Here is a 13,445-nt window from a genome sequence, read left to right as displayed (position 1 = left end):
TCCCTTTTATATACCTAATATCCACTGCCCTTTGTCCATTCCCTACTATATACCCAATATCCACTGCTCTTTGTCCATTCCCTACTATAGACCCAATATCCACTGCTCTTTGTCCATTCCCTACTATATACCCAATATCCACTCCCCTTTGTCCATTCCCTACTATATACCCAATATCCACTGCTCTTTGTCCATTCCCTACTATAGACCCAATATCCACTGCTCTTTGTCCATTCCCTACTATATACCCAATATCCACTGCTCTTTGTCCATTCCCTACTATAGACCCAATATCCACTGCTCTTTGTCCATTAATATCCACTGCTCTTTGTCCATTCCCTACTATATACCCAATATCCACTGCTCTTTGTCCATTCCCTACTATATACCCAATATCCACTGCCCTTTGTCCATTCCCTACTATATACCCAATATACACTGCTCTTTGTCCATTCCCTACTATATACCCAATATACACTGCTCTTTGTCCATTCCCTACTATATAATATCCACTGCTCTTTGTCCATTCCCTACTATATACCCAATATCCACTGCCCTTTGTCCATTCCCTACTATATACCCAATATACACTGCTCTTTGTCCATTCCCTACTATATACCCAATATACACTGCTCTTTGTCCATTCCCTACTATATACCCAATATCCACTGCTCTTTGTCCATTCCCTACTATATACCCAATATCCACTGCCCTTTGTCCATTCCCTACTATATACCCAATATCCACTGCCCTTTGTCCATTCCCTACTATATACCCAATATCCACTGCCCTTTGTCCATTCCCTACTATATACCCAATATCCACTGCTCTTTGTCCATTCCCTACTATAGACCCAATATCCACTGCTCTTTGTCCATTCCCTACTATATACCCAATATCCACTGCTCTTTGTCCATTCCCTACTATATACCCAATATCCACTGCCCTTTGTCCATTCCCTACTATATACCCAATATACACTGCTCTTTGTCCATTCCCTACTATATACCCAATATACACTGCTCTTTGTCCATTCCCTACTATATACCCAATATCCACTGCCCTTTGTCCATTCCCTACTATATACCCAATATCCACTGCTCTTTGTCCATTTGTCCATTCCCTACTATATTTGTCCATTCCCTACTATATACCCAATATCCACTGCTCTTTGTCCATTCCCTACTATATACCCAATATCCACTGCCCTTTGTCCATTCCCTACTATATACCCAATATCCACTGCTCTTTGTCCATTCCCTACAATATACTTAATATCCACTGCTCTTTGTCGATTCCCTACTATATACCCAATATACACTGCCCTTTGTCCACTCCCTACTATATACCCAATATCCACTGCCCTTTGTCCATTCCCTACTATATATCCAATATACACTGCCCTTTGTCCATTCCCTACTATATACCCAATATACACTGCCCTTTGTCCATTCCCTACTATATACCCAATATACACTGCCCTTTGTCCATTCCCTACTATATATCCAATATCCACTGCTCTTTGTATTCCAGAATTTCTTGTCCATTCCCTACTATATATCCAATATCCACTGCTCTTTGTATTCTACAATTTCTACTCATTTCACTGCTGAAATCCCCTCCGTACTTGTACATACTACATCCATTCTTTAGGCTGGCCCACATTTAACATACCTGTAACACCTGTATTATGCATTGTGTACTCTTGATCCTACTTATTTTTAAACCTTCTTGTAAATATACGTATATTTTTTACATCTGTGTTACATCATGTCACGATACTGTATAATTAAGTTATACATTTAATGTTAGTTTGAGCAGTGCTGTACACCAGTAAATAAAATAAACCATATATATATATATATATATATATATATATATATATATATATATATATATGCACACACACACACAAACGCCTATCAAGGACACCAAAACAGGCTAGAGTAAATGCTACAAATACTTTTACTACTGAATCTTAACTGCTGACTGGAATTTCAATGCAGCAAAAGACCCTGTGATTTGTGGAGATAGAAGATACCAGCTTGGGGCACCGCACAGCTGTTCACCACAACTAACTGTACTAAAATACACTAAAATAAGGACAGCGACTGGCTTTCGCTCACACGACATACAGGGTAATATTCAAATTTAAATCTGAGAATGTAGAGATACTCCTTTTTAAACCATTTGCCTTTTATAAAATAATTGAACATTTTATTATTCTAATGACAACAGAGATAGAGGTGTAGAAATAACGGGAATGCAACAGCATCCGTTTTCAGATGGCAGCAAAACACACAGGGAGATTAATTTATACTCAATACATGAAATCATTCATACAACATGTGGCTTTAGAAATCATCCAAATGCATATCTCCTCAGGTATGAAATGGAACCCCTTACCTGCAATTGCATCCAACTGCTTTGTCAGTGCTGTCAGAATAAGGTCATTCTCCACAACATAACCCATGTCTTCCAAACCCTCCTTATCAAATGTAATCATGGCATCAGAGCAGGCATCCCAGACCTATGGTGAGAAAGCACATTTCGTCAAACAGTGTAAAGCAATGCACATAACTTTCTTTAATTCCAGCAAAGTCAACATGACATACCAAAAGCCTCGAGTCAAGGCTAACTGTTAAAGCAAATGTTTTTAAATGACAGTCATTTTTGTCAGTGGCCCTACCAATCGTTGCTAAATTAATGACTCAGGTGGAATTGCATGATGTATCAGGTGTGAAATTGTGGTGACATCAGCCATGTGTGACAGACACATGCACAGTAGCTTATGTTGAGGCTACTATTAAAGAAGCAGTCATGGCTTGGCATATACATCACTGCTGCTGACCAGATTATATGATAACACCACAAAGTCATAGCATGGATTCAGTAACTGAAATAATCATAACCACACTAAAATGTTAACTCAATCTTTGTCAAACATAATGATAGGCATTGCTGAATACATATTATATTTTAGGTCAACTTCTGTTCTAGAGAGAAGTGCATGCTGTCATATTTCCAGCAAATAATATGTTAAATGTAAATGATCTTATTCAAGCTCTCTATTTCATAAACTCCCTTACTTAAATGAGACTTTAACCTGGTGATTTCAATGAAACCTTGTCAGTGGCATGATGCACTGAGATTTCATGCAAATGGTTCTATGGTTCTTTAAAGGTCATCTGTATAGCTACTTACAGGATGTCAAGCTTTTTCAAATATTGCTCCTTTTTTTTTTTCAATAATAAATCTTTATTCTTTTCCAATTGTAATACAATACTACAACATATGTACATTATATACATGAATGCTTCCAACAGTTACATAAGATCATTATACATTAAGATAAAATTCTAAAAAGGTATTAAAAAAGAAAAAAGAAAAAAAAAAGATCTAGTGTCAATATAAGGTTTATCTATACTAATCTCCATATTAAGTATGTACTTCCCGGGGAAAAGTGGATTAGAACATTAAGCTAACACAATGTTAAAGATTTGCTCCCATATTTTTGTATTATTTATATTTTTCTTATGATCTTTAATTAGTAATTTATGTGCTAAAATATGTTTTATCGCTACACTTTTAAAGTTTTCCCATGAAGTCAAAGATGGATTCAGCCAATTTGTAGCTATATAAAGCTTCATTAACAAAAAATATTTAGGAGTATGATCATTTGGGATCTGTTCAAGTTATTCGTGGGAATATGAAGAATCATAAATTCCCAAGAAAGTGTGGACTGTTGATAACCCATTTTTTGTAATTGAATTTTTAGAGAATTCCAAAGTTTGAATATACATTTACAGCTCCAGAACATGTGTAAAAGGTCAGCGGTTTGATTGATACAATATGGACATTTAGGTGAATTTTTCGAGTTGAATTTATATAAGCTGAGGCGAGTGTAGTAAGCGTTATTAAATATCATCAGCTGAGTAAATAATAACTTTTGAAGAGATACTGATTTTAAAGTTAAATTAATTGCTTTCAATATTTTATTATCATCAATCAGTGATAGTTTATCCTTCCAGTATTTGGATAAAAGTATCTGGTTATTATATTTCACATCTTTTATCAAATTATATGAAGCCATTATATATTTGGAGTCCTGCATAAGAGTTTGCCATAAATTTGAACAAATGGTTAAGTCTTCTTCTTTAATTTTAAAATTACTAAAATAAGTTATTGAAAGATCCTTTAATTGTCTCATTATAATTAAATAAGAGTTAGGAAGGCTCATCTCTCTTAACATGTCGTGTATTGAGATACCAAGAAAGGGATATAAATCAGTATGGTTAGATCAATTATAAGTGGGAATTTTTTAAGATCTATCAATTGATTACCGATTTTCAAATTCAGGTTCTTGTGAAATGGTTGGAAAGTCATCATATACTGTAAGAGATTTAGTGATTTAAACAGATTTTGTATTGATATTATATATAATCTAATATGTTCCATCAAAGCGTATATTTTAAAGGTATCTTTATTTAAAAAAGGTAATGCCTTAAAATTAATACCCAATTTAACACCATGTTTGTAATTCAGAATCAACCACTTGGGTGACCATTTAGTACTGGACTTGTCAAAGTTAACCACTCTTAGAATTCTATTAGCATTTATTATTAAATAACATGCTTCAAAATTCGGTAATTCTAAACCACCCTTATTTTTCGGAGTCATCAGTTTATCATAAGATATTCTAGTTTTCCTAGGTTCCCATACAAATCTACCTAATTCCGTATGAAGTTGTTTAAAGAATTTCCTAGAAATTGAGACTGGAGTAGCTCGAAAAATATATAATATTGGGAGTACATTCATTTTAATAATTGAAGTCTTTGCCATTATTGGTAATTTTAGATTATTCCATCTTTTTAAATCAGACAGTATATGATCCCAAATTAGCTTAACATTGTTCGCATAAAAGTCTCTATTATCTGTTGAGAAAACAATACCCAAATATTTTATTTTTTCTTCGGATTTAACCTGACCTATCAATGGTAAAAGCGAAAAGGGTGTAGGCATCTTTAAGGGAAATAAGTTGTTTTTTTTTAAAGTTTATTTTGTAATTAGATATTTCTGCAAAATCTTCCACTGCCTTTAATATTTTCTTAGTATCTGAAACAGGCGTCGTACAATAAATATTAAGATAATCAGCAAAAGCAGCCATAGATATTTTCGTACCATATACTATTGGAGCATTATGATAAATATTTTGCTTAATATGTAAAAATAGTGGTTATAAATATAAATTGAATAATATAGGAGATAGCGGACATCCTTGACGGGTACCATTCTTAATTTGTATTCTTTTTGAGAAATTTTTATTAATATATAAAGTTGTATAGGGATTATTATATAACTTTTTTAATGTTAAAATGAAATCTTGGGGTATATTAAAATATGATAAAATATCGAACAAAAATTTTAAATTAACTCTATCGAAAGCTTTTTGAGCATCAATTATGAGTGCATAAACATTAAGATTTTTATGAGTGGCATAAGAAATGAGTGTATGAAGTGATAACGTATTGTCAGTAGTTTGTCTGCCATTTATAAAGCCAGCTTGTTCATCGGATATTATTAGGTTTATTACCTTCTTCAATCTATTGGCTAAAATAGATGTCATAATTTTCATGTCTATATTTAAAAGTGAAATGGGTCTATAGTTATCCAGATTTTGAAGATCTGCATTCTCTTTAGGTATAAGAATTGTTTTCGAAGCATTAAAATGCGGATCATTAATTTTATTATTAATTATATAATTAAATACATGTGGAAGTATTTTACCCAATATATCACAAAACGTTTTGTAAAATTCAGAAGTCAAACCATCCGGTCCTGGAGCTTTATGTGGCTTCAAATTATTAATTGTATCTGTTATCTCCTCAGAGGAAATTGGTTTGATTAAACTCTCATGAGACTCATCACCAATTTTCGGAAAAATAATCTTCTGCAAAAAATCGTTATTACTCTTATTTATAAGTAATTCCTGATGTTCGCCATAAATTTGAGAGAATATTAATTCAAAGGTATTCATAATGTCTTCAGTATTGGTATATCTTTTATTATTAAACTGTATTTCAGAAATTTGAGAAGGTATTTTCGATTGATTAATGATACGAGCTAGTGCTTTTGATGGGGTCTGAATATGACTAGCATATTTTACCAGTATTTTCTGTTCATAAAATGACAATTTACTATTTTGTAGTAAAAAAAGATCTTTTTGACATTTTAATAACTCCGTTTCAGTTTGTTTACTATAGTTCCCAATTAAATCTTGATCTAGTAACTTAATTTTAGTTTCCAATTCTTGTATGTCTCTGGTTTGTATTTTCTTATAATAAGTAGCCTTTTGGAGAAAAATTCCTCTTATTTGTGCTTTGGTCGTTGCCCATTCTATATCAGATGGATGCCGGTGTTTAGAAAGATTAACTAGTAGATGATTGCAGGTCTCTTGAATTTCTTTAATTATATCTTCTTTATTTAATAAATATTGATTTAGAGACCAATTATAACCTCTATGACGCCTACTATTTCTAGTGTCTTTGTTAAAAATTAATGTGATTCTAGAATGATCCGATAAGTGTCGAGCTTGTATAGATACACAGGGATCTAAAGTAATTAGTACGTCTGAAATTAGGAAAAATCAATTCTAGACCACATTTTATGACAACTTCAATAAAATGTAAAGTTATTTGAATTTATTTGATTGTTTGTGTATTTAAATGGGTCATATAATTTAAAATCTGTTTTAAGTTCCTTTAATGCTATCACTGCTTGATTATTAAAGGACCTGTGTGAACTTGATTTATCTAATTTGGGATCTTGATATGTATTCCAATCACCTCCTATTATTATATAATAAGAAGTTATGTACCTACCATAACGTTCCATGTTAGTTGTCTTCTTCTCGCCTTCTTTCTTGCTGGATGGGTTCGGAGCCGATCCTCGGCTCCGACTCGGCCAATACTAAAGTTCGAGAGCTAATTCCACCGGCTCGAGGCTCCCCTATATCCCACAATGCTAGGCGGTAACTACTCAGATCTCGTTTGATAGCTATACCAAGCAATCCTAGTCTCCATAGAATGGAGTAGGGAAACCCACCTCAAAAACAATCTGCGTAAAAGAATGGCAGACCTCAGTAAGGATAAAAGAGGTGGAAGAACATGTGGGAATGACAACTTCCAGAAGAAAAACACAAAATGAATTCCAGTCGGTCTGTCCAGGCTTGGGGGAAGGAGGGTGAGAAAGAAGGCGAAGAAGACAACTAACATGGAACGTTATGGTAGGTACATAACTTCTTAATGTTAAGTTGTCCATCTCGCCTTCATTCTTGCTGGATGGGACCGCGTCCCTAGCACCTTATCCCGGGTGGCCTATTGGAACAGACTCTTGAGAACAGTGGAACCAAAATTGGCACGGCTTCTGGAAACCATGTCCAATTTGTAATGTGAAATGAATGTATGAGGAGAAGCCCAGGTGGCTGCTGCACAAATGGAATCTATTGGCAGCCTATCCTGAAAAGCTACGGATATAGCTAATGCCCTAGTTGACTGAGCTCTAGGTCTTGAGGGTAGTTTTTGATGTCTGATCTCATAGATGAAGGTAATTGTAGAGGTGAGCCATCTAGAGAGGGATACTTTAGTAACTGGAAGGCCCAATTTGCCTTCCGCATATGACAGAAACAATTGATTAGATTTTCTGAATTGTTTAGTCCTGTCTAAGTAATATCTAAGTTGGCGATGAACATCCAAAAAATGTAGCTTTTGTTCCGACCTGTTTGAATAGTTAGGGAAAAAAACGGGGAGATCAATAATTTGGTTTAGGTTTATTTGGGAAGAAATTTTAGGCAAAAAGGATGGATTAGGGATACCCTGTCTTTGTGAAACACTAAGTAAGGAGGACGACTGCACAGAGCATGGAGTTCGGATACCCTTCTCGCTGAAGTTCTAGCTACCAGAAAAAGTGTCTTCCAAGAAAGCAACTTCAGAGAACTTGAAGCCGCCGGCTCGAAGGGGGAAGAATTAAAGATGCCAGAACCAAGTTCAAATCCCATTGAGGCGGGGGATCTTTGATTGGAGGTTTGAGAAGAAATACCTTAAAAAGGCTTTACAGAGTTTGTGAGCCATGATGCTAGACTCTGAAACACCAACATGAAAATTTGATATGGCAGCCAATTGAACTCTAATGGTTGATGCAGAAGATCCTAAATGAAAGAGTTCTGCTAGAAAGTCTAAAATAGACTGGATAGGTGCAGTAAAGGGATCTATGTTTTTTGATGTTGCCCAAAAAGAAAAGCGTTTCCATTTGCTACTATAAATCTTCCGCGTAGAAGATTTATGAGAGGTTATCAAGATATCTCGGACCGAGCGAGATATTGAGGGAAGCCTGGCTAAGGTTGGAATCGGAGAAACCACGCTGTGAGGTTTAGAGAAGGCAGAGATTGGTGCAGCTGACCAGATTGGTGGGTTATCAGATCTGGTACTGGGTCCAGATGCCAAGGCTGCTCCAAAAGGTAACGATGAAGAAAGGGAAACCATATCTGTCGAGGCCAGTAAGGGGCAATAAGGATCATTGTCACTCTCAAGGCGATGGCTTTCTGAATTAGTTGAGATATCAGTGGAAAGGGGGGAAAGGCATATAGAAGTCCCCGGGGCCAATCGTGGACTAGAGCGTCTCTGGTGGGATGGCCTGGTAACGGGAAGAGAGTGAAGAAGTCGTGACACTTATTGCAGCAAGGCTGGCCCCATCTTAGGAATACTTCTTCTAGAACTGATTTCTTTAGAGACCACTCATGGGGCATGAGAATTGCTCTGCTCAATTTGTCTGCAATAACGTTGGATTTCCCGGGAATGTGCGTTGCTATCAGAAAACGCTGAGAAGAGATCGCCCATTGCCAAAGTCTGAGTGCCTCTCGACATAAAGGGTATGATCTGGTTCCGCCTTGTCTGTTGATGTACCACACTACGGACATGTTGTCCGTTTGAATTGCAATAGTCCCAGTGGGAAGAGAGTCGTGAAGGGCCTGCAACGCTAAAAGCACTGCTCTCATCTCTAAGACGTTTATGTGCAAGTGGTACTCGAAAGGTTGCTACGTGTCCTGGACTGTCCTGCCCTGATAATGCCCCCCCCACCCAATCAGGGAGGCGTCTGTTGTCAACGTGGCGACTGGGGGGGGAGGAGTGAATGGTCTTCCTCGGAGAAGTTGAGGTGATGTGATCCACCAAGACAGTTGATTCTTGCATGATTGAGTTATCAATATGGTATGGGACATCGGGAGCTGTTGAAAGGACCATTGAGTAAACAGCATCCATTGGAGGATCCTCATGTGAAAGCGAGCTAAGGGGAATAGCTGCTGCCATGAGTCCTAGTACCTTCAAAACTAGTCTGGCTTTGACTTTGTTGCATTGTAAGAGAAGGGAAACTTGGTTCCGAAAGTCTGACACCCTTTGCTCTGTGAGTCTGGCTGAAAGATTGAGTGTGTCTAAGGTAGCGCCTATAAAGATAATAGATTGACAAGGCGACAAGGCAGATTTTTCGAAATTTATCGAAATGCCTAGAGCTTGGCAAGATTGGATGGTGAAGTCCCTGGATAGAAGAAGCTGATGTCTGGTGGTGGCGGTAAGGAGCCAGTCATCCAAATATGGAAACACCTGGAATCCTTGACGTCTCAAGTGAGACCACTGCCATGCATTTGGTGAACACACGGGGGGCTGTAGTGAGACCAAAGGGCAGGGCCCTGAATTGGTAGTGACTGGCTCCCAGCCTGAAGCGGAGATATCTCCTGGAGCGTCTATTCATTTTGATGTGGTAGTACGCGTCCTGAAGATCTATCGAGCACATCCAATTGTCCTGACCCAAGAAGGGTAGAATGGACTGTAGCGTGACCATCCGGAATTTTGTTTTCTTGACATACCTGTTCAAGTAGCTGAGATCCAGTATGGGTCTCCAGTCCCCTGTTTTCTTTGGTACCAAAAAGAATTTGGAGTAGATTCCGGATCCTTGCTGGTCTGCCGGGACTGATTGGATAGCTCTTTTTGATAGCAGCTTTGAAATTTCTAATGCTGCTTGTTCCCTTAGACCAGGTGGAACATCTGGAAGGGATCTTTTGGGTTGGGTTGGGATGTGAATAAAGGGAATTTTGTAACCCTCGGATATGATCGACTGTACCCATTTGTCTTGAGTAAGGGAAAGCCAGGCTTTTGGGTACAGTGATAACCTTCCCCCGACTGCCTCCGAAGGTGGGCAGCCCCTGAGGGGTGCTGAAAGGGTTTGTCAGAGAACATTTCTCTGCTACCCTGGTTATGCGGACCTCCTCTGCCTCTAGGGCAGCGTATTATTATTCCTCCCTCTGCCTCTAGAGGGAATCGGCCTTGTCGTCAGATGAGACTCCCTGGGATTGTTTGCAGAACCACATCTTTCCTCCCTTTGACCTTTGGGATAGGGTCTAGAAGGGCAGAAAACGGACTCCTACAGCAGAGAGAGTCTTACCTTCTACCTCGCACCTGGTCAATGTATCCTTCACCTGTGGACCAAACAAGGATGATCCATCAAAGGGAGAATTGGTGAAGGACGCCTTGAAAGGGTCAGCAAAGTTGCATAGCCGCATCCAGGCGTGAGGCAACACCTGTGCCTGCGGCTCTACTCGCCCCATCTGCTGCATATGAGACCAGCCGCATGGAGGAGTTAACGATGGAATTCAGGGTTGCCAACTGGGAGTTCATTGTGTATTTGAACCCCTCAGCTGTAGGATCCTTTATCAGTTCACCCATATCCTTGAGTAAATCTCTCTGGAGACGAGTGAAGTGGCATAAGTAGTTCAGCGACCGCATTGAAAAGGTCGCTGATGAAAACATCCGCTTGCCATACCTGTCCATGGTCCTAGATTCCTTATTAGGAGGATGGACAGGAAACGAAGGATTAGCTAACTCCTTCTTTGTGGCCGCAGCCACCACCATGGCATCAACAGGGACACCTTTGGATAAAAAATCTTTGTCTCTGGGGGCAGTAATAAATTTAGATGGTCTCCTCGGGGTGGGTTCCACTGAGTCAGGAGCCGTCCAAGCCTTCCTTGCCACCACTTCCATAAGGGGTCAAAGGGAGGGACACCCAGGAGGTAGAAGGGCGAGAGCCAAACGCCTCAAGATACACTGACTCATCCTCCGAAGGGTTAAGGGCTGGCCAGTTCCCCCTCTGTTTCAGGATCCCAAGGATGTCAGCAAAGGAGACATCCTCAGAGGGGGATCGAGGGGAACCTTCGGAATCCTCTAAGTCAGTGTCAGAGGTGATAGACTCAGGGGAGTCAATGTGCTTCCTCTTGCACTGCCTCTTTCTTGGGGGATCTCCTGCAGGGTCAGGACAGGCCTCGGAAGAGGAGGAAATTCCCAATGGGGAAACTTGAGGAGTTGGCTCTCTGCGGTCTAAGACAAAGGGGTGAGTAGAAATCACGGCAGGCACTGTAGATGGAGGGGCTGAAGGAGCTGACTGTGGGGCAGAACCTGGTTCTAGCACGCTCCGCATGACCTCGAAGGCACCCCCTGTCAGGCAAGGCCCGAGGCCCCCGCTCCGAAGAGACAAGGACCTCCCCCGGCACCGACAGGGATGGCTCCTGCCGATGTCGGAGCCGAACTCACTGCCAAGCCCGAGAGGGAGAGCGGGGTCGGACAAGGGTCCGATGCCACCCTCGGAGCCGACGAGGGAAGCCCGGCGCCGAGATCCCTCCAAGGAGGAGATCGGAGCAGACGACGGAGCCGAAATGGAAGGTATCAGATCCGACGCACCGACAGTCATGGCTACAACAAGCCCTGGCTCTGAACTCAAAGGAGTCGGAGGAGGAATGTATTGGGGAATGGAAATAGCCACTGACTGGTGAGTCGGGCTATGCAGCATTTGGGCCAGTGCCTCGGACTTGAGAAGTCTACTCACTACCCTTTGCAAATCATGGTCAGATAATCTGGAAGACCGTGAGGAATGAGTTTTGTGACTTCGTTCGAAGAAGAGGATCCTGAATGCACGGAGCCGATAGAGGGGGATCTGGACCTCTTCATAGACTGTGGCTCCGATAAAAGTATCGGAGCTGGCGGAGTTTGATCAGCCTCGGCTCCAGCCGGAGCCGAGGTAACAGTATGAGGCTTAGAAACATCGGCTCCAGCCGGAGCCGATGTCGAAGCCGACTTTGTCTTTCCAGCAGTCGACTCTGGAACTGGAGCCGACTGTTTGGAAGTTTTTGAAGGCTTCCCCGACACAGACTGAGTCGGGGGGCCTTCAGGCTTTAATAAGCACCGCAAGATCAGTTTATTCTTGCGTTCCTGCAGGACTCTAGGGCTAAACCCATGACAAACAGCACAAGAGTCCTGCAGGTGCAAAGGCCCCAGGCAATACACACAAGAAGTGTGACCGTCTGTCAGAGACATTTTCTGACAGCACGAGTCACACTTCTTGAAGCCTGAGACCTTGTCTTTTGACATAGCAAAAAGGAGTGCCTGACACACACAAACACACTACAGACACACCCTTTACAGAAAAACTATTAAAATAAATTATTAAGGCTAAAGCCACAAACCACACACAAGCCCTTACAAAAAAGAACTAGTTTAGTCACTAATGGACTAGGGGAAGGGAAGGGGCTGAAGGCCTACAAGATAAGGGAAGAATGGAAAAAGGGACTCGACAAACAGGGGTCGATTTATCTAAATTTTTAATTAAACTAAAAAGTTATGGTATGAAAATTAAAAAGGGGTTTTAAGAAGTACCTAATAAGGTAAAAGTCTAACTCACCTGCCTGAGCCGGTAGAAAAGCACCTCGTCAGCTATAGCGGCAAACGAGATCTGAGTAGTTACTGCCTAGCGTTGTGGGATATAGGGGAGCCTCGAGCCGGTGGAATTAGCTCTCGAGCTTTAGTATTGGCCGAGTCGGAGCCGAGGATCGGCTCTGAACCCATCCAGCAAGAATGAAGGCGAGATTGACAACTTAACATCAATTATCACATTGATTCAGGATAACATAAAGTGATGCTATAAAAAGTTGTTGATTGGTACATGGGGCATATATATTAATAAGTGCCACAGGTTTATCATAAAGTGTAGATGAGAGAATCACATAACACCATCTTTCCCTCTTTGTCTATTTTAAAATCTAGAATTTTCTCTTGACACTGACTTTTAATGATAATAGCCACTCCTGCACTATTAGTTGTCCCTTCTGAAGCTACCACCTCTCTAATCCATTTCTTACCTTTAAGGACAGCCCATTGGTCATTGGTCATTGGTCAAGTGGGTTTCTTGTAATAAGATAAAATATGCCTCTGATTGGAAAAATAAATGAAAAAATAATTTCCTTTTTTTCATGTTCTGGAGCCCTTTAGTATTCCATGAGTCTATTATCCACATACTAAGATCTTTAATTCGTTTAAGGATATTTTAAAATTGAGAAACAATACTAAATT

General features: G+C 39.9%; 1 protein-coding gene across 3 annotated transcripts in view; it reads right to left on the bottom strand.

Moving 5' to 3' along the window:
* Positions 1-13,445, bottom strand: part of COQ6 (coenzyme Q6, monooxygenase) — a 340,661-nt gene that overhangs the window by 224,657 nt on the left and 102,559 nt on the right. For all 3 annotated transcript variants that reach the window (XM_044074721.1, XM_044074722.1, XM_044074723.1), the window contains exon 4: positions 2,407-2,530. In XM_044074721.1, the coding sequence (XP_043930656.1) occupies positions 2,407-2,530 (124 nt within the window). The remainder of the gene's footprint in view (positions 1-2,406; positions 2,531-13,445) is intronic.

This window comes from Protopterus annectens, chromosome 6.part0, assembly GCF_019279795.1.
Source record: "Protopterus annectens isolate FY-2018-M chromosome 6.part0, PAN1.0, whole genome shotgun sequence".
Classification (NCBI taxonomy): Eukaryota; Metazoa; Chordata; order Ceratodontiformes; family Protopteridae; genus Protopterus; species Protopterus annectens.
Note: the sequence above shows the minus strand (reverse complement) of the source record. Positions and strands in the feature narration are given on the sequence as shown.